Source organism: Pristis pectinata, chromosome 6 (assembly GCF_009764475.1).
Source record: "Pristis pectinata isolate sPriPec2 chromosome 6, sPriPec2.1.pri, whole genome shotgun sequence".
Lineage (NCBI taxonomy): Eukaryota > Metazoa > Chordata > Chondrichthyes > Rhinopristiformes > Pristidae > Pristis > Pristis pectinata.
In genome coordinates this window covers 114,153,665-114,174,050 of record NC_067410.1, presented here as the reverse complement: position 1 = coordinate 114,174,050, position 20,386 = coordinate 114,153,665, and the positions used below count along the sequence as shown (strand labels likewise).

Below are 20,386 nucleotides of genomic sequence, written 5' to 3'. Positions count from 1 at the left end.
GTCTGCTAAACCAGGAGTGTATCTGTGTGCATGACATCTGCACAAGTAAACAAGTGAAACAGCTCAGAGAGCAGTGTTACACCCTTATTTATTGAAAGCTTATGAAATATAATAAGGTCAAACTGAGGAATAGAGTTACTGGCACAGCCGGTGGAACAGGAAACTTTAATGGGCTTCGATAACTAAGCCCATCCTTCCCGACAGCAGCTTATCTTGCATTTATTAGAGAATATTATAGATTGAGTTGATGTGATTAAATTTAAAAGTGCAAGGAATTTTGGTGTTAAAATTGAAGCATCTTTCATTGCTTGTACCTGGAACCTACTTCTTTTATCCTTGGACCTTGCCAGTCAATGGTCTGGGTTTGTACATTTCAAGTATAAATGTAATAATAAAAAAAGACTTGGATTATCCAGTACTTCCTGAAGAGTAATCACAATTACAATGGACAAAACACATTGGTTGGCTTGTGCACAGCAAGATCCCACTAACAGCAATGCAGTTAGTGGCCAGTGAACTTGTACTAGTGCTTTGGAGGAATAACTATTGGTCAGGACACCTAGAGAACTCTCCTGCACTCCTGCCATAGGGCACAACTGAAAGACGAGATGGGAGCTCAGTGGAACAGCTGATGTGAGAGACAGCATCAGTGGTGGTACAATGCTACATCACGTTCGTTGCTCAGACATGCTCAAATCCCTGGAATGAGCTCGAACGCAAAGGTGGGAGTGCTACCCACTGAACACAACTCACACTTGTAGCTTTGTCTTCAGTTCATCTTTACATATTGCCTGGTGCTGTAATCTTCTGCATAATTGCTTTTGGTGTGTGTTTTTTCCCCTTTATGTGGTGCCCAGGGTCTCACTTACCAACAGTATTGCCTGCATTAACCAGGAACTGGAGGAAACCAGGCTTCAGATTCATAGTGTTCTGCAGGGCTGCCTTTTCACTAAGAGAGGCTGTGTGCTGAATCTTCTCGAAGGAGTTCCATGATGTGTAATGCATGTCCAATGGCAAAGAAAGTATCCTGTGTGAGGCACAGCCATACACTGAGGGCCCAGTGTGGTATTGTGCATACACTGACACTCAACAGGTAGGGTCAGTGTCAGTCCTCTGGATTAAATAGCTGTAAAATGCCATCTGAGCCAGGAACATTTCATTTTAAAAGTGATTTGAGGTAAAATAGAAAATGCTGGTAACACCTGAGAGCAGCAAGAAACAGTTAATGTTTCAGGTCTGAGACCCTTTCTCAGATATGGGATTAACTGAGTCTGATGTTGAATACACATTAAAGGAAAGGTAAGGTTTCAAGTTTATTTAACCATTTAAAGAATCTGAATCTTAAGAAAATTCAGCATATAAAATGGCTGGAGTTTTAATTTTGCACAGAGATATTCCATTCTATGAAGGGTGACGCAAGCTGGCATTGTGTGCCAAAATGTTCTAACTTGCTGAGTAGTAAATGACCAGTGGTCTGTTTGCAGGCAGATGTCCTTGCAGAGGTTATAAAATCATGAGGGGCATAGATAGGGTAGGGGATCGCAGTCTTTTCCCCAGGGTAGAGGATTCTAAAACTAGAGGGCATAGGTGAGAGGGGAAAGACTTAAAGGGAACCTGTGGGGTAAGTCTTTTACATAGAGGGTGGTATGTACATGGAACGAGCTGCCAGAGGAAATGGTAGAGGTAGGTACAATTACATCTTTAAAAGACATTTAGACAAGTACATGGATAGGAAAGGTTTAGAGGGTTATGGGTCAAACGCAGGCAAATGGGACTGGCTCAGATAGACATCTTGGGTCAGCTTGGATGTTGGGCTGAAGGGTCTTCTTCCATGCTGTATAATTCTATGACTCTGTTGTTGGAGAATGTCTCAACCTAACTGTGCTCCGTGAAACTAGCAGGTTCCAAGTTCCTTTTGGCTCTGTGTTTGGGGTTCTATGGTGTGGACTGGGTCTGTGTACTACAGAAGCTACAATCAGCCCAGGGTTCTGGTCCTTGCCAGTACTTTGTAACTCCAGAGCGGAGTTTATTGTGGAGGTGACTGAGGGCAAAATTGAACTGTCTTTTTTTACAATATCTTTATTAGTCACATGTACATCGAAACACACAGGGAAATGCATCTTTTGCATAGAGTGTGCTGGGGGCAGCCCGCAAGTGTCGCCACATTTCTGGCACCAACGTAGCATGCCCACGACTTCCTAACCCGTACGTCTTTGGAATGTGGGAGGAAACCGAAGCACCCAGTGGAAACCAATGCAGACACGGGGAGAACATACAAACTACTTACAGACAGTGGCTGGAATTGAACCCAGGTCTCTGGCGCTGTAAAGCGTTATGCTAACCACTACACTACCGTGCGTGCCCGCAGGATGTGGACCTTGCTGGTCATGCCAGCATTTACTGTCCATCTTCATTGCTCTTGATCTGAGATGACGATTTGGGAGTCAACTGCATTAAGGGTCTGGAGTCACATAGAGGCCAGACGATGGCAGATCTCCCTCCCTGATGGACATTATTGATTTACCTAGGTTATTTTAATGGTCACCATTAATGAAAGTAGTTTTGCTTTTTAATTCTAGATTCTTAAAACTTGAATTCCAGTTGTTCAGCTGCAGTGATGGGTTTTGAATTCATGTCTGGTTCAGACCTCTGGCTGCTGGTCCAGTAACTTAAGCACTGTGCTACTATACCTGGATCAGAGGGCATGTGCTGTGAGGAGAGTTAGACAAACTTGGATTCTTTTCTCTAGAGTGGTGGAGGCTGAGGGGAGACCTGACAGAAATTTATAAGATTATGGGAGGCATAGATAGGGTAGACAGCCGGTATCTTTTTCCCAGGGTCGAAATGTCTAATACCAGAGGGCATGCATTTAAGGTGAGAGGGGGTAAGTTCAAAGGAGATGTGCGGGGCAAATTTTTTACACAGAGAGTGGTGGGTGCCTGGAATGTGCTGCCAGGGGTGGTAGTGGAGGCAGATGCGATTGAGGCATTTAAGAGGCTCTTAGATAGGCACAGGAATGTGCAGAGAATGGAGGGAGATGGACTTTGTGTAGGCAGAAGGGATTAATTTAGTTTGGCATTAAATTACTAATTTAGTTAGTTTGGCACAACATTATGGGCTGAAGGCCTGTTCCTGTGCTGTAGCGATCCATGTTCTATGCATACCTTGTAACTCCCTCAACTGGCCAGTCCTCATGTAACAGTAAGAGCAATGCCACAGGATGAGATTTCACAACTCAGGCAGAATCTGTCTGGCATGAAGTGCACCTTTGTTGTAGATCGTTAGTCATCAGTAGCTGAGTGCTGACTGAAAAATTGTTTCCTTTTAATCCAAGCCCACCAAAGCAAATTATAGCATTCTGTTCTGCCGACATGTCTGGATTTAAATGCTCGAACTCCCTACCCAACAACAATTTGGAGAGCACCTTCACTGAATGAGCTTTGGGGTTCAAATCACCACCTTCTCAAAGGCAGATAGAGATGAGGGGTAAGTGCTGGCGTTGTTCACAATGCCTAGGCCCTGTGAAGTTAATTTAAACAAACTGAAATCAGCATTAGCTAGAGATGACATTTGGGACCATTTCACTGAACAATTCAAAGCAGAAACTCTAACCAACTGAGCCCACGGACAGTGAGACAAATGTATATTCCTAGTTGCCACCAAATCTGACCAATGACATCCTAGTTTGTGTAGCTCAGTTGCGAGCTGCCTTTGCCAACAGTGCCAAATATTGGGGTATTCAAGTGCCCAGAGTATTGGTTGTGGAGAAGTTTATACACTCCAGATGTCTGAATGAGTCAGGCCAACCAGCTGAAAAGTATGATTAATGGTTGAATGAACATTTAAGTCATTGTTGTACATCAATGCTTAGTTATTAACAAAGTTAGAAAGTGTTCTGCTGTGGGTGCAGCAATCATAGAGGGAATAAAAGTTATGTATGCCTCCAGTATGTCAGTGTTTGGGGATTTACATGATGAAATGCTTCAAGGTAATGGTCCATGCTCAAGTCATTTATTACTCAGTCACGGCCTTTCCACATGTTCACTGCCATCACCTACCTCAAGGCCAACTCGGCATTTTACGTGAACGCTCCTGTTCACGCACACTTCTGGGCCAGGGTTTCGTGTTAGTGCTCTACTTACACACTGCTTTCTCATTGCCAATGCAAGGTGAGGTATCTGGATATGAATGAATTGAGAGGGAGGAGAAGTAAACCCCGGTTACATTTTTCTTTGCAAATATTACTTTTATTTATGAATTAGGCTATTCCACACTACTTCTCTGCATTTCTTTTGCTTGTGTTTCGGTACAGGTTAATCCTGCTGGCTGGGCTGTACAGGTGTCTCTGTGTGCTGAACTATATTGACTCTGGTCTGTGTATGTGCTAAATTATACTGACTGGGCTGTGTATCGTGTGAGATTGCAGATGTTTGAAGATGGAGTGTGTGGTTTGGCGGGAGGGTGGGGGCAGTTCAAAAAAGTTCGAAAGGCAGCATTTTCCATTATTTGCTACGTGGCTGTCCGTGTCAGAAAATGTCAGTGGGGGAGATGTGAAAACAACAAGGACCTGAGCACTGGAAACTGCTGGCATTCACGTAGCTGAACGGAACAATGCACTAGAAAATATAGCAATCAAATAAATTCTGAGGTCAGTAGTTTTGAGCCAATCAGACAGAGATGATTAAAAACTTGGTCAAAAAGCCATTTTAAAGAAACCGCTCAAAGGCTGTAGAATAGGAGCAACTTGATGCTTTGGACCTTGGGAATCATGCTGCTGAAGGCCAGCGGCAAGAGACCACGGGTGCTGGAATCTGGAGCAAAAAACAAACTTCTGGGGAACTCGATGGGTCAAGAAGCATCTGTGGATGCAAAGGAATGGTTGATGTTTCAAGTCGAAATCCTGCATCAGCATTAATTTGAGATTTGGATTCAGATGCATGATACAGTTAAGGTGAGTGCCACACACATTCACCTTTTTAAAGCAAACAGTTTCAGGCCTCCTGCCAACCTTTCAAATTGTGAACCACGCTTGGTCATGAATGTGTTAAATTTTGCCACATTCATACTCAGTAGATCATTCCAAGCCAGGGTGGAGTAACCACAGTAACCATGGCAGTAACAAAACTGTCACACTCTACACCTCTACCCCTTCACACTCTCAGTCCTTTCACAGACTGAAAACCCTGAGAAAACACCTGCTGCTATGATGGATTTGGGTTTTCTGCAATTGAAAGGCTTTCAATGAAGCGTTGCTTGCATGCACAGGAGACTAGGCAGGTCAGCAACATGATGCTGGCAGGGAGTAACCCTGTCAGCATCAGCTTCAGTCCTCTGTGCTGGAGCCTCCCTGAGCAGCAACTTCTCCTCAGCTGATAATAAACTCTTTAGCTTTCTTTTGCTGATGCTGTCAGTGATTCTACTTCCACCACTCTCTGGTGGTGCATTCCAGGTACTCACCATTCCCCGATCCCTTTTAAATCTCTTCCCTCTTACCCTAAATGGCTAGAATTAACTCCTTAACTCCTGCCTGAGCAAGGATCTGGACCTGATGCAATTTGCCTACCACCACAACAGGTTTACAGCAGATGCAATCTCACCGGCTCTTCACACGGCTTTGGAGTACCTAGACAACAGCGATACATACGTCAGGCTGCTGTTCATCGATTACAGCTTAGCTTTCAACACCATCATCCCCTCAGTATTAAGCAACAAGCTTCAAAATCTGGGCCGCTGTACCTCCCTCTGCAGCTGGATCCTTGACTTCCTTATCAGGAGACAACAGTCAGTTGCACTCAATGTCAGCAAGACCAAGGAATTGATTGTGGACTTCAGGAAGGGGAAATCAGGAGAACGCACACCAATCCTCATTGAGGGGTCAGCGGTGGAAAGGGTGAGCAGCTTCAACTTCCTGGGTGTCAACATCTCAGAGGATCTATCCTGGGCCCAACACATTGATGCAGTCATTAAGAAGGCATGCCAAGGCTCTACTTCAATAGGAGTTTGAGGAGATTTGATATGTCAGCAAAGGCTCTTGCAAATTTCCGTAGATGTATAGTGGAGAGCATTCTGACTGGTTGCATCACCACCTGGTATGCAGGATCGAAAGAGACTGCAGAGAGTTGTAGACTCAGCCAGCTCCATCACGGGCAAAACCCTCACCACCATCAAAGAAATCTTCAAGAAAGCAGCATCCATCATTGAACCTCACCATACAGGGCAATACCCTCTTCTCGTTACTACCATCAGGGAGGGGGTACAGGAAGAGAGGCACTCAGCGTTTCAGGAACAGCTTCTTCCCCTCCGCCATCAGATTTCTGCATGGTCCATGAACTCCACCTCATTATTCCTCTTTTGTGTCATTTTATTTATTTATTTTTGGTAACTTTTGTGTCTTGCACTGTACTGCTGCCGCAAAACAACAAATTTCATGACCTATCTCACTGATAATAAACGTGATTCTGATTCTAAATCTATGTCATTAGTTTTATTCATCTATAATAAGGGGAAAAGATTCTTGCAGTCTACCATATCTATACCCCTCATAACCTCCCTGCTCTTGTATTCAATGCCCTGACTAATGAAGGCCAACATCCCATCTGCCTTCTCAACCGAGTTACCTGCCTGCGCTGCATCCTTCAAGGATCCTTGGACTTTCACACCCAGGTCCCCTTGTTCCTCAATACTCCCTAGCCTTACCATTCATGTTTTCTCTCCTGGCCTCATTAGTACTCTCAAAAATGCATCATCTCACTTATCAAGATTAAACTCCATCTGCCATTTCTCAGCCCATTTCACCAATACATCGATATCACTCTGTAACCTAAGAGTGCCCTCCACACTTTCAACACCTCTACCAATCTTTGTGTCACCTGCAGACTTACTGAACATGTCTCCTATATCCACATCCAAGTCAACACATGAATGATAGAAAAATAAGGGGCTATGTGGGAGGGAAGGGTTAGATAGATCTTAGAGGAGGATAAAATGTCAGCACAACATTGTGGGCTGAAGGGCCTGTACTGTGCTGTAGTGTTCTATGTTCTAAATCATTAGTGTACATTTCAAACATCAAGGGTCCCAGCACCGATCCCTGTAGAACACCACTGGTCACAGGCATCCAATCACAAAAACAACCCTCTACCATCATCTTCTATCGACTATAGCCAAGCCCATTTTGGATCCAATTCGCCATCGTGCCATGGGCCAGTCTCCCATGTGGGACCTTGTCAAAGATCTTGCTGAAGTCCATGTAGACAATATCTACCACACTGCCCTCATCAATACACTTTGTTACCTTCTCAAAAAATTCAATCAGTTTAACAGTGTGTAGAAAAGGTAGTGATCGGCAGTGTCATAAAATCAGTTCTGACGAAGGGTGTTCACCCTGAAACTTTGACTCTGTTTCTCTTCCCACAGCTGTGGCTTGACATGCTGAGTGTTTCCAGCATTTTCTGTTTCACATTTCCAGCATGTGCAGTTTTTTGATTTTCACATAATACCTGGAAGGTTAAAGACTTAATTGTGACCAGAAAGTTTAACAGAAGCTTCTGAATAAATCTAAGGTCACAATAACAGGTGTCAAGAGTTGGAAGAAGGGCTGGGAACAACTTCTTGTGCACCTGTTAGCCATGTATTCCCCTCATCTCTTTTATGTCAGTAGCCACCATAAACAGGGTGGGTCAGTGGAAGACAGGTACATCCTATGTGAAATTGTGAAGGTTGTTCATCCACTTCATCCTGTGTCTTCATTACACTAATCCTACTAGTTTTACAGATACTCCTCTGTACACCCAAGCTTATCAGCAGCTTATAGTGAGTTGGAACTCAAATGCATTGATACTGCAATGCTGTAAACTGAGCTCCTGATGAATTTGGTTATTGGCACTGTATGTACTTGTCAAGTTTCAGTTCAAATATAATCAAGAATTTATGAAATCCTGCATTTTTTGAAATATTATCTACTAATCCATGTTGATGAGATTCTCATTTACGCTAAATGAACAAATAAAATTAGAAACTGCACAGTGAATTAGCTGCTGCCTATGTTTCTTAACGACCCAACCCTGTCTTTCTCATGTCTCCTCCAGTATTCTCCAGAGCTGAAGAAGCTGTACTGTCAGATTGCCAAGACTTGCCCCATCCAGATCAAAGTGATGACACAGCCGCCACAAGGAGCTGTGATCCGAGCCATGCCTGTGTACAAGAAGGCAGAGCATGTCACTGAAGTGGTGAAACGCTGCCCAAACCATGAGCTCAGTCGAGAATTCAATGATGGTAAACCCCTGACTGTTTTTTTGAATCAGCATCTTCAAGGTATTTGGGAGTGGGAAGGCACATTGGGTCATTCAGAATATCACACTGAGTGGAATGTTTGCAAGCTGCAACATCACATCACATCACATCACGTCACTTGTGAGTCATGTGGAGAGGGAGTGATGCAGGGCTGTTCCGCCTCTTCCCAGTACCTGACACAAAGGCCAGTCATTAGTGATGCCCACACAGTAACTGCTGCTTCATCCAGCAAGTACCCTTCTCGAAAGGTTCAAAAACACTCAAGACAACAGTTCATTGAGTGACTGCTGCTTCAGAAGTTGAGGCAGAAAATACCAGAAGATTTCTAATTAATTATCACCATTTATCAGAATGATAAGTTTTGATTCCATTGACACTTTTTTACTGGATCAACTTTCCACGTGGAGTCACGTGATTAAGTTTGGGAACAGTTAGACTATGGCAGTGGCGGGCTGAGCTTACAAGCTCATGGGGAGAAGGCAGGAGATTGGGGTTGGAAAAAAGTCAGCCATGATTGAAAGGCAGAGCAGACTTGATGGGCCGAATGGCCTAATTCTGCTCCTATATCTTATGGACTTATGGTGAATGAATGTGGAGGGCCGATGGCTGTGCAATGCATGCAATAGTGCCATTCCTGGTTGCTGCTTTTTATATCTGTTTCTTAATATCATCAGGACAGTTCTGGGTTTTTTCACAAGGAGAATATATGCTGATAAAGCTGCAGCAACCAGCTTTGTGCTATACAACAGCAGAGGGCTGCAGGCTGCTAATGTCCGTAATATTAGCTGCTGTGCTAGATGCGTGCATATATTGCAGTGATAGGTGGGAGGGTTGCAGCCCACTGTGCTGCTCTGCTTGATGCTGTAAAATGGTTTATTACTCTGATATGAAAAATAAGATAGTGAATTGCAAATTCCTCACGATAGGTTCCTCTCCCCCATGTACATCTTGAATGGATGCCTGAATCATTGAAGGAAATATAATTGTGTTTTAGTTCTTAAATGATTGAATTATTCCCTTTTAGTTCCCTTTCAACTGGAATATTGTTCTTGTAGGTCAAGTGGCCCCACCCAGCCACCTGATTCGAGTGGAGGGGAGCAGCCATGCTCAGTACGTGGAGGACCCGATCACTGGGAGACAAAGTGTTATGGTGCCCTATGAGCCACCACAGGTAAGATGCCCCTTTGATCCCAGTCCTGCTGATTGGTTTAGAAATGAAGCAGCCCCATAGTTTCTGCTTGGATTCTGGCTTTTACACTGGCTCTGGGACTAAGCTGCACACATTGTTGGTGATTATTAGCCTGTATCACCAAGTAAACCAACAGCTTGTCTTATCCATCCAGTTTGAATTCAGTTCCAAGAAAAATTGCCAGTGTATAAATCAGACATTTTATCTGCTATTATCTGTTTTAACCTGTTGATAAAGGTTAGAAATATGTTAAACAAATGTTCAACATCGCGAAGTACTTGCCCTAACTACATGGTAAGCATGAAGGCTGTAAAGTTATTATCAGGCAAAGTCCAGTGTGACCAAACTACATCCTCGTGTTGCTGGAGCACTAGATTCACATCTTTCTGTATTCACCTTGCACCAGGTTGGCACGGAGTTCACTACAATACTGTACAACTTCATGTGTAACAGCAGTTGTGTTGGAGGAATGAACCGGCGCCCTATCCTCATCATCGTAACGCTGGAGAACAGGGAGTAAGTAGTTCAGCTCCTTATAGATCAGCTTACAAAAACTCACCATAATGGGCTTCCTAACTCTCAGCTGTTTGCTTTAATGAGCTTTCCAGCTTGGGACCTCTGCTCTGTGTTTCACAGTTGCTATGATAGGGGTGGAAGACTGGGAAGGGAACAGAGGAGGAGAGCAAGTGGAGGCTGAAAGCCCTATTCTGGACTTGGTGTTGCTGCTGGTCACTTTCTGAGCAATGCTGCAGAGGTGCAGGAGCTGATCGCCTGCCCTCCACGGGCTAGGGGGGGTGGCTGATGCAGGCCAGCTCACCAACTGAAAGAGGCGTCCTCATGGAGAGGAGTTCGTGCTGGCTGCTTGTACAGCTTGTCCTCTGCTTCTGTTAACAACAGCACTGTGCATTTATCTTGTGTCTTTAAGACAGTAAAATACCCATGGTGTTGGACGTGAGCATCTGTAACCAAAAGTCTTGGTTCCTCTATACAGCCACTGGATTGTGTATGCTTGGAGAGTTTTATTTTAAAGTTCACGTCTCATTCACCTGTGTCCAGTGGCCAGGTTCTCGGACGCCGCTGCTTTGAAGCTCGTATTTGTGCTTGTCCTGGCCGTGACCGTAAGGCAGATGAGGACAGCATCCGCAAGCAGCAAGTGACCGAGGGGGCAAAGGGTGTTGACAGCACCAAACGGCGTAAGTGACCATTGGACTGCTGGTAATGTTGGCCTTTCTCATTTGTAGTTTCCACCAGAGTTTGGGGCGGATGAGGTAGGATTCTGTAACTTGTTGACTAGAGTCAAGAGACTGCTTATACTGGGATCGGGAACAAAAACCAAGCTGCGGAGGAACTCAGTGGGTCTGGCAGCACCTGTAGAGGCAAAAGGATATTCAATGTTTTGGGTCGTGAACCTCCATCAGTACTGATTCCACCTGACCTGCTGAGTTCCTCCAGCAGCTTGTTTTTTGCTTCTGTGACCTGTTGCTCTGAGCAGACTATTACAGAATAGATTACAGTGTGGAGGAGCAGAGGGATCTGGGGGTTCATATTCACAGTTCATTGAAAGTTGCCTCACAGGTGGAAAGAGCAGTTAAGAAGGCCAATGGGATGTTGGTTTTCATAAATCGCGGGATTGAGTTTAAGAGCCGCGAGGTGATGATGCAGTTTTACAAAACTCTAGTTAGGCCACACTTAGAGTACTGTGTTCAGTTCTGGTCACCTCATTATAGGAAGGATGTGGAGGCGTTGGAAAGGGTGCAGAGGAGATTTACCAGGATGCTGCCTGGATTAGAGAGTATTGAATATGAGGAGAGGCTTAAGGTGCTAGGGCTTTATTCACTGGAAAGGAGGAGGATGAGAGGAGACATGATAGAGGTATATAAAATATTGAGAGGAATAGATACAGTAGACAGTCAGCGCCTCCTTCCCAGGGCACCAATGCTCAAGACGAGAGGTCATGGCTTTAAGGTTATGGGTGGGAGGGTCAGGGGAGATGTCAGAGGTGGGTTTTTCACCCAAAGAGTGGTTGGTGCATGGAATGCACTGCCTGGGGTGGTGGTGGAGGCAGATACATTGAACAGGTTCAAGAGCTTGTTGGATAGGCATATGGAGGAATGTGAGATGGAGGGATATGCGGGAGGAAGGGGTTAGGTAGTGTGAGGGTGGTCTGATGGACAGCACGACACGGTGGGCCGAAGGGCCTGTTTTGTGCTGTATGGTTCTAGCGACCCCCTCTCCTCAAGATGGTTCCGTATGGTGAGAAGCTTGTGAAAACCCTGGTTACAGAGACATTGACTTCCTACTGTGTATATTGATTTTCTTTTGTGAGCATGTGGCATTCTGTCAACCTGTTCCATGCTAAACCTCTGGTTGGAAATTTCCTTAGTGATGCCCAGCTTTGCTGCTGGAAGTTGTGGTAATCAGGGTTGGAACTATGAACAAGTAGGGTTACACTGCCATTGAAACCCTAGCAGTAACACTTGGAAAGCAGCTGTAGGTAATTTTACCAACTGTGCTTCCTTGGGTGATAGAGGCAGGTGATAATGATATTCATGTCCTGATACTTTTGCACCCAAGCAGTTAATAAAGCTCCTAATATCTCTTGCAGTCCGTCATGTGAACCAGGGGATCCAGGTGGCCTCCATTAGTAGTAAGAAAAGGCGCCCAGGCGATGAGGAGCTCTTCTATTTACCAGTAGGTTTCCAGTGTTTAAATTTAATTCCAATTCTGTGTGTACTTCCACTTGAATACCATTTCAACTAAATGTGCCAAACAGTTTCCCAAGAATACATGCTCGTTCACGTGGGAAACGTGAAGTATTAGTTTTCTGCTGGGATTTTCCATTTTACCATCTTGCTTGCTGTGCAGTGTTTTCACCTTGGCATCAAGCTTTGTATCGTCAGTAAATGTCACCAGTTACAGAGTAGGTGGTAAGAGGCTTGCCGTTGAGTTGTACAGCACAGAAACGGGCCCTTCAGCCCATCATGTCCATGCCGACTGTTTTATATATCACCATTTTCCAAAATTCTTCCCTTCCAATCATGTTGCATGATCTTTCCCATAATGCACAGCCGAATTTGATGTTGCCATTTGCTGTAAGCTCCTTACTTCTTAGCACTTCAACACAATGTTGTGAATCCTTGATACCCCTCTGCATTGTGCTCAAGCTGTATCCTCTAACCTGCTTACTCAGTCTATCGTGTGATCCTCCACCCTTGGCAGGACCTGTGGCTGCACGTCTCCATGCTTGTGCTGCCTCTCTCCTCCAGCAATTTCACTGAAGCCAAATCCTTTTGATCTACGTGACTGAGAACTGACTCAGCTTGTGCAACCTCTGTGACTGCTGGCAATTGTTGCTGTGGCAGCTGCAACCCTAAGTATGGTGTATTTTTTTATTTGCAGATAAGGGGACGGGAGACATACGAAGTGTTACTGAAGATTAAGGAGTCACTGGAGCTGATGCAGTTATTGCCACAGCACACAATTGAAAGCTACCGGCAGCAGCAGCAGCATCTGCTGCAGAAACAGTGAGTAATCAAACCATTACAACCTCAACGCTACATAGGGGATAAGACCTGACGGCAGGCTCTGTGGTAGTCATCCCAGTAGACATGAGTGCAGTATAATCCATCCATCATTTGGGTCCTATAACTCAATTACTGCCTTAAAACCTCCAGGCTTACTGGAGGTTTCTTACTGGCTTTCATAGTCACTTGAGTCAATCCATTCTGCATTCAGTACAGGTGATCAGGGACCTCCATAATATGGGGAGTATTGTCAGGATCCCCACTGAATGAGGAATAACATACGATAGGCCCTACCTAATGAGCAGCAGGGCTCCCAAAGACTGCAGAGTAGCAAGAGGCAGGACGAGTGCGGTGATGCATTTTGGGAAGTTAAACCAGAACAGAACAAACACATGGCCCTGGAGAGTACTGGAGAACATAAAGACCTATGAGTACAAGTACATGGTTCCCTGAAAGTGGCAACACAGGTAGACAGTGTGGTGAAGAAGGTGTATGGTATGCTTGCCTTTATTGGCCATGCATTGAGTTCAAGAGTTGGGATGTCATGTTACAGGTGTACAAGATGTTGGTGAGATGGCACCTGGAATATTGAGTGCTGTTCTGGTCACCCAGCTTATAGGAAGGGTGCGATTAAGTTAGAGAAGGTGCAGAAAAGACTCACAAGGATGTTGCCAGGACTGGAGGGCTGGAGTTACAAAGAGAGACAGGACAGGCTGGGACTGTTTTCGCTGGAGCGAGAGAGACTGAGGGGTGACCCTATAGAGGTTTATAAAATCACGAGGGCCTTAGATAAGAGGTGAATGGTCACAGTCTTTTCCCCACGGTAGGGCAAATCGAAAACTAGGGGCATAGGTTTAAATTAAGAAGGGAAAGTTTTAAAGACACACAGATTGTAGGTACATGGAACGAGTGGTGGAGGCAGGTACAATTACAATGTTTAAAAGACATCTGGACAGGTACATGGATAGGAAAGGGTTAGAAGGATATGGGCCAAGTGCAGGCAAATGGGACTAGCTTAGGAAGGCACCTTGGTCAGCATGGACGAGTTGGGTTGAAGGGCCCATTTGCATGCTGTATACCTCTGACTCTGATCTGGGTCTATTTGTTTTGGACAGGGCAGGCTAAGAGTTGATGCATTGGTGTTGAGAGCATCATCACTTTAAACTACTAAGGGATTGAAACAAAGTTTTTGAGTAAAGGTCTGTGTGTCCTGAATTGCTGGGCATTGAAATACTGCAAAAGAGAATGATTACTCAGAGAATATTATATTTTCAAATTACTTCAAAGAAACCAACAAAGGCTGATAGAGAGGTAATGAGTCCAGTGGTCTCACTCTGTGTTCTAAATGTTCCATGCTGGTGTAGCAATTGACCTAACTTCAAGGTTACACCCTGGAAACTTGTATGCTATTGAAAGTTTCTTGCCTAGGTAAGCAGAAAATATGAAACTCTTACACATGACATACAGGAATATTAGGAATATGTTGAATGTTATGAATAGTCCCTTTACCAACTGGGCTGAGATCCCAGTTGGCAGTTGTTGTTGGGTTAGTCATTAGGACAGAGTCAAAGTCAAGTTTATTGTCATATGCACAGGAAAAGCTTACTTGCAACAGCATCACAAACACATCGCATCAGATACACAACATAAACTAAATATAAATTATATACAATTTTTACAAGAAAGAATACAATTAGAGGAAAACAACAAAGCCTAATGTAGTGTAAAGTGGTCAAAATGGTCATAGTGTTGTTATTCTGAGGTAGTGACTAGGGATGTACCAGTTGGTTCAAGAACCGAAGGGAATTAGCTGTTCCTGAACCTAGTGGTGTGGGACTTCAGGCTTCTGTACCTCCTGCCCAATGGTCACTGCAAGAAAATGGCGTGGCCCGGATGGTGGGGATTTTTGGTGATGGATGTTGCCTTCTTGAGGCAGCGTCTCATGTAGATACTTCCATTGGTGGGGAGGGATGTGCCTGTGATGTACTGGACAATACCTTCATTTAGGACTGAAGACCACGTGGTGATGACCGCATCTCTAGGCTGAGCCCAGCCTGAGCTTCAGGCACTGGTAACCATTAACCATTAATAATGGCCACCACTTTAGAATTAGCTAATTGTACAGCAATCCCAGGGATTGTCACTTCACAAGAAGCTGCACTTTACTGAGCAGAATTCAGTCTCTAATCTACATGCACTGAACTTCAGAAACATGATGGGGGCCACAAAGCTCATCCAGAGTCCCATGTTCATCAAAATTTCTCCTTTCTCTCTTCTGGCCTCACCCCTGTGTGATGTTATTACAACTGCTCTGTCTGGTTACTTCATTTACCTGAGCTTTGGGGGAGTTGCTGTTCATGTAATTGAAGGAGGCAATTTTGAAGGATGAGATTTATCTTTAGAATCACATAATTGTGTCAAACTTGCACTATGTTAAAATGCTACAGTGTGCTGATGTGGGGTGCCTTATCTTCAACATCAAGTGTCTGATTTCCTCTTGTTTACTGCTTTTGGTTGCTGGTTGTTGCCCTAGCTGTTTCTTTTGTACTTTGTCACTTCTCCTTTGATTTCACCTTCATGATGATGACACGATTGGCCTGTGTTTCTGTGTGTATGACTGCCTTATCTGCTTCCATTGGAAGCACTCTGCCTCACCTGCTCTCTGCGGTGTGTTTGGTTGAGGGTCTATGGGTGGCCAGTCAGCCAGAATATGCTAACTGAGCATCAAATGACTGCTTTGTAATGATCAACAAGCAGTCTCACGTCCTGGGGCTGTACTTAAAACCACAGGTGCGCAAACCAGACCAAAGGTACAGAGAAACTGTGACTGTCAATGTGAAATCAAAGTGCAAGTGCTGCAGGTACAAGGCAGGGTCAGTCAACCTCTGAAATGCTGGCTGCTTCCCTCTCACTCACCAGTCTGCTTCATCTTTATTTCTGAAGAAACAGCCTTGCCCCCGAGTACAAATGGTAGATATCTACGAGGAGGGAGTGGGCATTGAGTACGGATCCGTTGGCGCGTAGGAGGGAGTGGGCATTGAGTACGGATCCGCTGGCGCATAGGAGGGAGTGGGCATTGAGCACGGATCTGCTGGCACATAGTCAGGAGGGAGTGGGCATTGAGTACAGATCTGCTGGCACATAGTCTGGAGGGAGTGGGCATTGAGCACGGATCTGCTGGCACATAGTCAGGAGAGAGTGAGCATTGAATACAGATCTGCTGGCACATAGTTGGGAGGGAGTGGGCGTTGAGCACGGATCCACTGGCATATAGTCAGGAGGGAGTGGGCATTGAGTACAGATCCGCTGGCACATAGGAGGGAGTGGGCATTGAGTACAGATCCGCTGGCGCATAGGAGGGAGTGGGCATTGAGTATGGATCCGCTGGCGCATAGGAGGGAGTGGGCATTGAGTACGGATCAGCTGGCACATAGTCAGGAGGGAGTGGGCATTGAGTACAGATCTGCTGGCACATAGTTGGGAGGGAGTGGGCATTGAGCACAGATCCGCTGGCACATAGTCAGGAGGGAGTGGGCATTGAGTACGGATCGCTGGCACATAGTCAGGAGGGAGTGGGCATTGAGTACAGATCCGCTGGCACATAGGAGGGAGTGGGCATTGAGCACGGATCCGCTGGCACATAGTCAGGAGGGAGTGGGTGTTGAGTATGGATCCACTGGCACACTTGCTCAAACCCCTGAGGAAGGCTGTATCTTTCACCACAAGGTGCCGACTGGAGTCTGGAACTTGCACTGAGTTGCTTGGCAGAATTTGAGTTGATCCCTTCTGGGTCTCAGTGTTAGACAAAGCAGGTACATCAGCCCTTCAGTCTGATCTGTTCTGAATGCTGACCATGTTGTACCGATTCTCCATCATACATTCACCTGAGTTCAGTAAGTGGCACTCTTCACTTCATTTCAGTCAAACAGAGGGTGCCAAGATTTACAAGACCATTGCTGGGGTCAGAGAAGCGTAGTTAAGAAGAAGGGTGGGTCTGGGTGAGGGCTGGTTTTGGAGCAAAGAGACGGGGAGATTTAGTTGAAGGCTACAAAATTATGAGGGGTTGAGGCTGAACTGTACAGCCAGGAACAAGCCATTCAGCCCACAATTTTTGTGCCAACCATGATCCCAATCCAAATTAATCCCATCTGCCTACACACGGTCTATATCCCTCCATTCCCCGCATGTTCATGTGTCTAAGTGCCTCTTAAATATTGCTATTGTATCTGCTTCTACCACCTCCCCTGGCAGCAAGTTCTAGGCATGTACCACTCTCTGTAAAAAGAAAAACTTGCCTCATAAATCTCCTTTTAACTTTCCCCCCTCACCTTAAACCTGTGCCCTCCAGGATTTGACGTTCCCACCCTGGGAAAAAGACTCTGACCATCTACCCTATCTATGCCTCTCATAATTTGACATACTTAAATCAGGTTGCTCCTGAAGTTCCAATCCCACCCAACATCTGGGAAATGTAAATTCCAATAAATCTGGAGTAAAAAATGCTGATCAGTAATTGTAACCATGAAACTACTGGATTGTCACAAAATCTATCAGGTTCAGTATGTCCTCCAGGAAAGGATTTCTCCTGTCCTTATCCAACTTGGCCTGTCTGTTACTCCACACCCACAGTGATGTGGTTGGCTTGTGGTTACACTCTGAAATGGCCCAGCAATCAATGGTCAGGGTCAAATAAGGATGGGGAATAAATATTGTTCTAGCCCGCGACTCCCACAGCCGTCAACAACTGAGTAAACCATACAGGCCATCCCTGGGTTAGGAAAGCCCAATTTATGGACTTGTAGGGCCCTACATATGAACAGGCTTCCACAATATTATTAAATTCAAAAGTCCAACACAAGCACACAGGTTCGTTCCTATGAAATAATTTCCTCTCTCTCTCCACTTGTAGCAATGGTTGTTTTTATCAGCCTTAGTACTTTTGCTGCCATTTGTTCCAAACTGTGGAGGCATGGTTACCATATTGAGTGACTTCTGTGTACTTTCTGAATTATGGGCAAAATCGACATGAACATCTGTAAAAACAGAACCCATTCATTACCCAGGGAAAGACTTGTACATGTAATTTGAAGGACCTCAGTTTAATTTCCTTCAGCCTCCTCCAGTTTATAAGAAACAAACTTTATCTAGCCAATCTCTCATAACTAAACCTCCATATTCCTGGCAATATCCTCATAATCCTCCGCAACCTATCCTTCCCACAATACAGTGACCAAATCTGTACGAAACATTCTGGTTGTGGCCTAAGTAATGTTTGAAGGAAAGAATTCACCGCACCCAGTGACACTGGGCCAATGTTCTATGCTCAGCAACTTTTGCTGGTGTATTAGAAGCCATACCCTTCAAAAAAAGGCCAGACATTTCATTGCCATGGTTTGTTCCACACAACTTAAGTGTTCAAACACTGAACTCGGATTGTGGATCCTTTATTCATCTACATTACTGTGGCATTTGCAGTTACAGGGCAGACACAGTTTAAGCTGGCTTAGAGAGCATGTCTTATGAGGAGAAGTTGAGCAAGATAGGGCTTTCCTCTTTGGAACAACGGAGGATGAGAGGTGTATAAGATTAGGAGAGGCATAGACAGAGTGGACAGCCAGCATCTTTTCCCCAGGGTGGCAATGGCCAATACTAGAGGTCACTCGCTTAAGGTGCGTGGAGGAAAGTTTAAGGGAGATGTCAGAGGGAGATTTTTTACACAGAGAGTGGTGGGTGCCTGGACTGCACTGCAGGGGATGGTGGTAGGGGCCGATACGATAGGGTCATTTAAGAGACTATAAGGCACGTGGCCGAAAGATAAATAGAGGGTTATGGGAGGTGAAGTAGAGAGGAGGATAGATTGAATGGAATAAGATTTATATAGGTCGGCACAACATCATGGGCCGAAGGGCCTGTACTGTGCTGTACTGTTAGAATCATAGAACCATAGAAAACTACAGCACGGAAAACAGGCCATTCAGCCCTTCTAGTCTGTGCCGAAACATTATTCTGCTAGTCCCATTTACCTGCCCCCAGCCCATACCCCTCCAGACCTCTCTCGTCCATGTATCTATCCAATTTACTCTTAAAAGTTAAGAGTGAGCCCGCATTTACCACATCAGATGGCAGCCCATTCCACACTTCCCACCATTCTCTGAGTGAAGAAGTTCCCTCTAATGTTCCCCCTAAACCTTTCCCCTTTCACCCTAAAGCCATGGTCCTCTCGCTACTTATCTCTCCTAATCTAGGTGGAAAGAGCCTACTTGCATTAACTCTGTCTATGCCCCTCATCATTTTGTAAACCTCTATCATATCTCCCCTCATTCTTCTCCGCTCCAAGGAAATAAAGTCCTAACATGCTCAATCTTTCCCTGTAACTCAACTCCTGAAGACCCGGCAACATTCTAGTAAATCTCCTCTGCACTCTTTCAAGCTTACTGACATCCTTCCTGTAGTTTGGTGACCAGAACTGCACACAATATTCCAAATTTGGTCTCACCAATGACTTATACAACCTCACCAAAACATTCCAACTCCTACACTCAATACTTTGATTTATAAATGCCAGGATGCCAAAAGCCTTTTTTACAACCCTGTCTACCTGTGACTCTACTTTCAAGGAATTATGTATCTGAACTCCCAGATCCCTTTGTTCCTCCGCACTCCTCAGTCCCCTACCATTTACTGTGTATGTCCTCCTTTGATTTGTCCTTCCAAAATGCAACATCTCACACTTGTCTGCATTAAATTTGGTCCAGATCCCTCTGCAAGCTTTGAAAGCCTTCCTCGCTGTCCACTACGCCTCCAATCTTAGTGTCATCCGCAAACTTACTAATTCAATTTACCACATTATCGTCTAGATCATTGATATATACAACAAACAACAATGGCCCCAACACAGATCCCTGAGGCACACCACTAGTCACAGGCCTCCAATCTGAGAAACAACCATCCACAACCACTCTCTGTCTTCTCCCACTCAGCCAATTTCGAATCCAGTTTACAACCTTTCCATGGATACCCATTGACTGAACCTTCTGAACTAATCTCCCATGTGGGACCTTGTCAAAGGCCTTACTAAAGTCCATGTAGACAACATCCACAGCCTTACCTTCATCTACTTTCCTAGTGACCTCCTCAAAAAAACTCCACAAGATTCGTTACACGATCTACCACGCACAAAGCCATGCTGACTATCCTTAATCAACCCTTGGCTGTCCCAATACTTATATGTCCTATCTCTCACAACACCTTCCAATAATTTACCCACTACTGATGTCAGGTTCACTGGCCTGTAATTACCTGGTTTACTCTTTGAGCCTTTCTTAAACAATGGAACAGCATGAGCTATCCTCCAGTCTTCTGGCACCGCACCCGTGGCTAA

At 45.0% G+C, this 20,386-nt stretch overlaps 1 protein-coding gene across 2 annotated transcripts in view; it reads left to right on the top strand.

The window, feature by feature from the left end:
- The window catches only part of tp63 (tumor protein p63), a 91,762-nt gene that overhangs the window by 50,632 nt on the left and 20,744 nt on the right, over window positions 1-20,386 (top strand). For both annotated transcript variants that reach the window (XM_052017328.1, XM_052017327.1), the window contains exons 3-8: window positions 8,088-8,274; window positions 9,348-9,463; window positions 9,888-9,997; window positions 10,538-10,674; window positions 12,087-12,172; window positions 12,881-13,005. In XM_052017328.1, coding sequence (XP_051873288.1) covers window positions 8,088-8,274; window positions 9,348-9,463; window positions 9,888-9,997; window positions 10,538-10,674; window positions 12,087-12,172; window positions 12,881-13,005 — 761 coding nt within the window. The remainder of the gene's footprint in view (window positions 1-8,087; window positions 8,275-9,347; window positions 9,464-9,887; window positions 9,998-10,537; window positions 10,675-12,086; window positions 12,173-12,880; window positions 13,006-20,386) is intronic.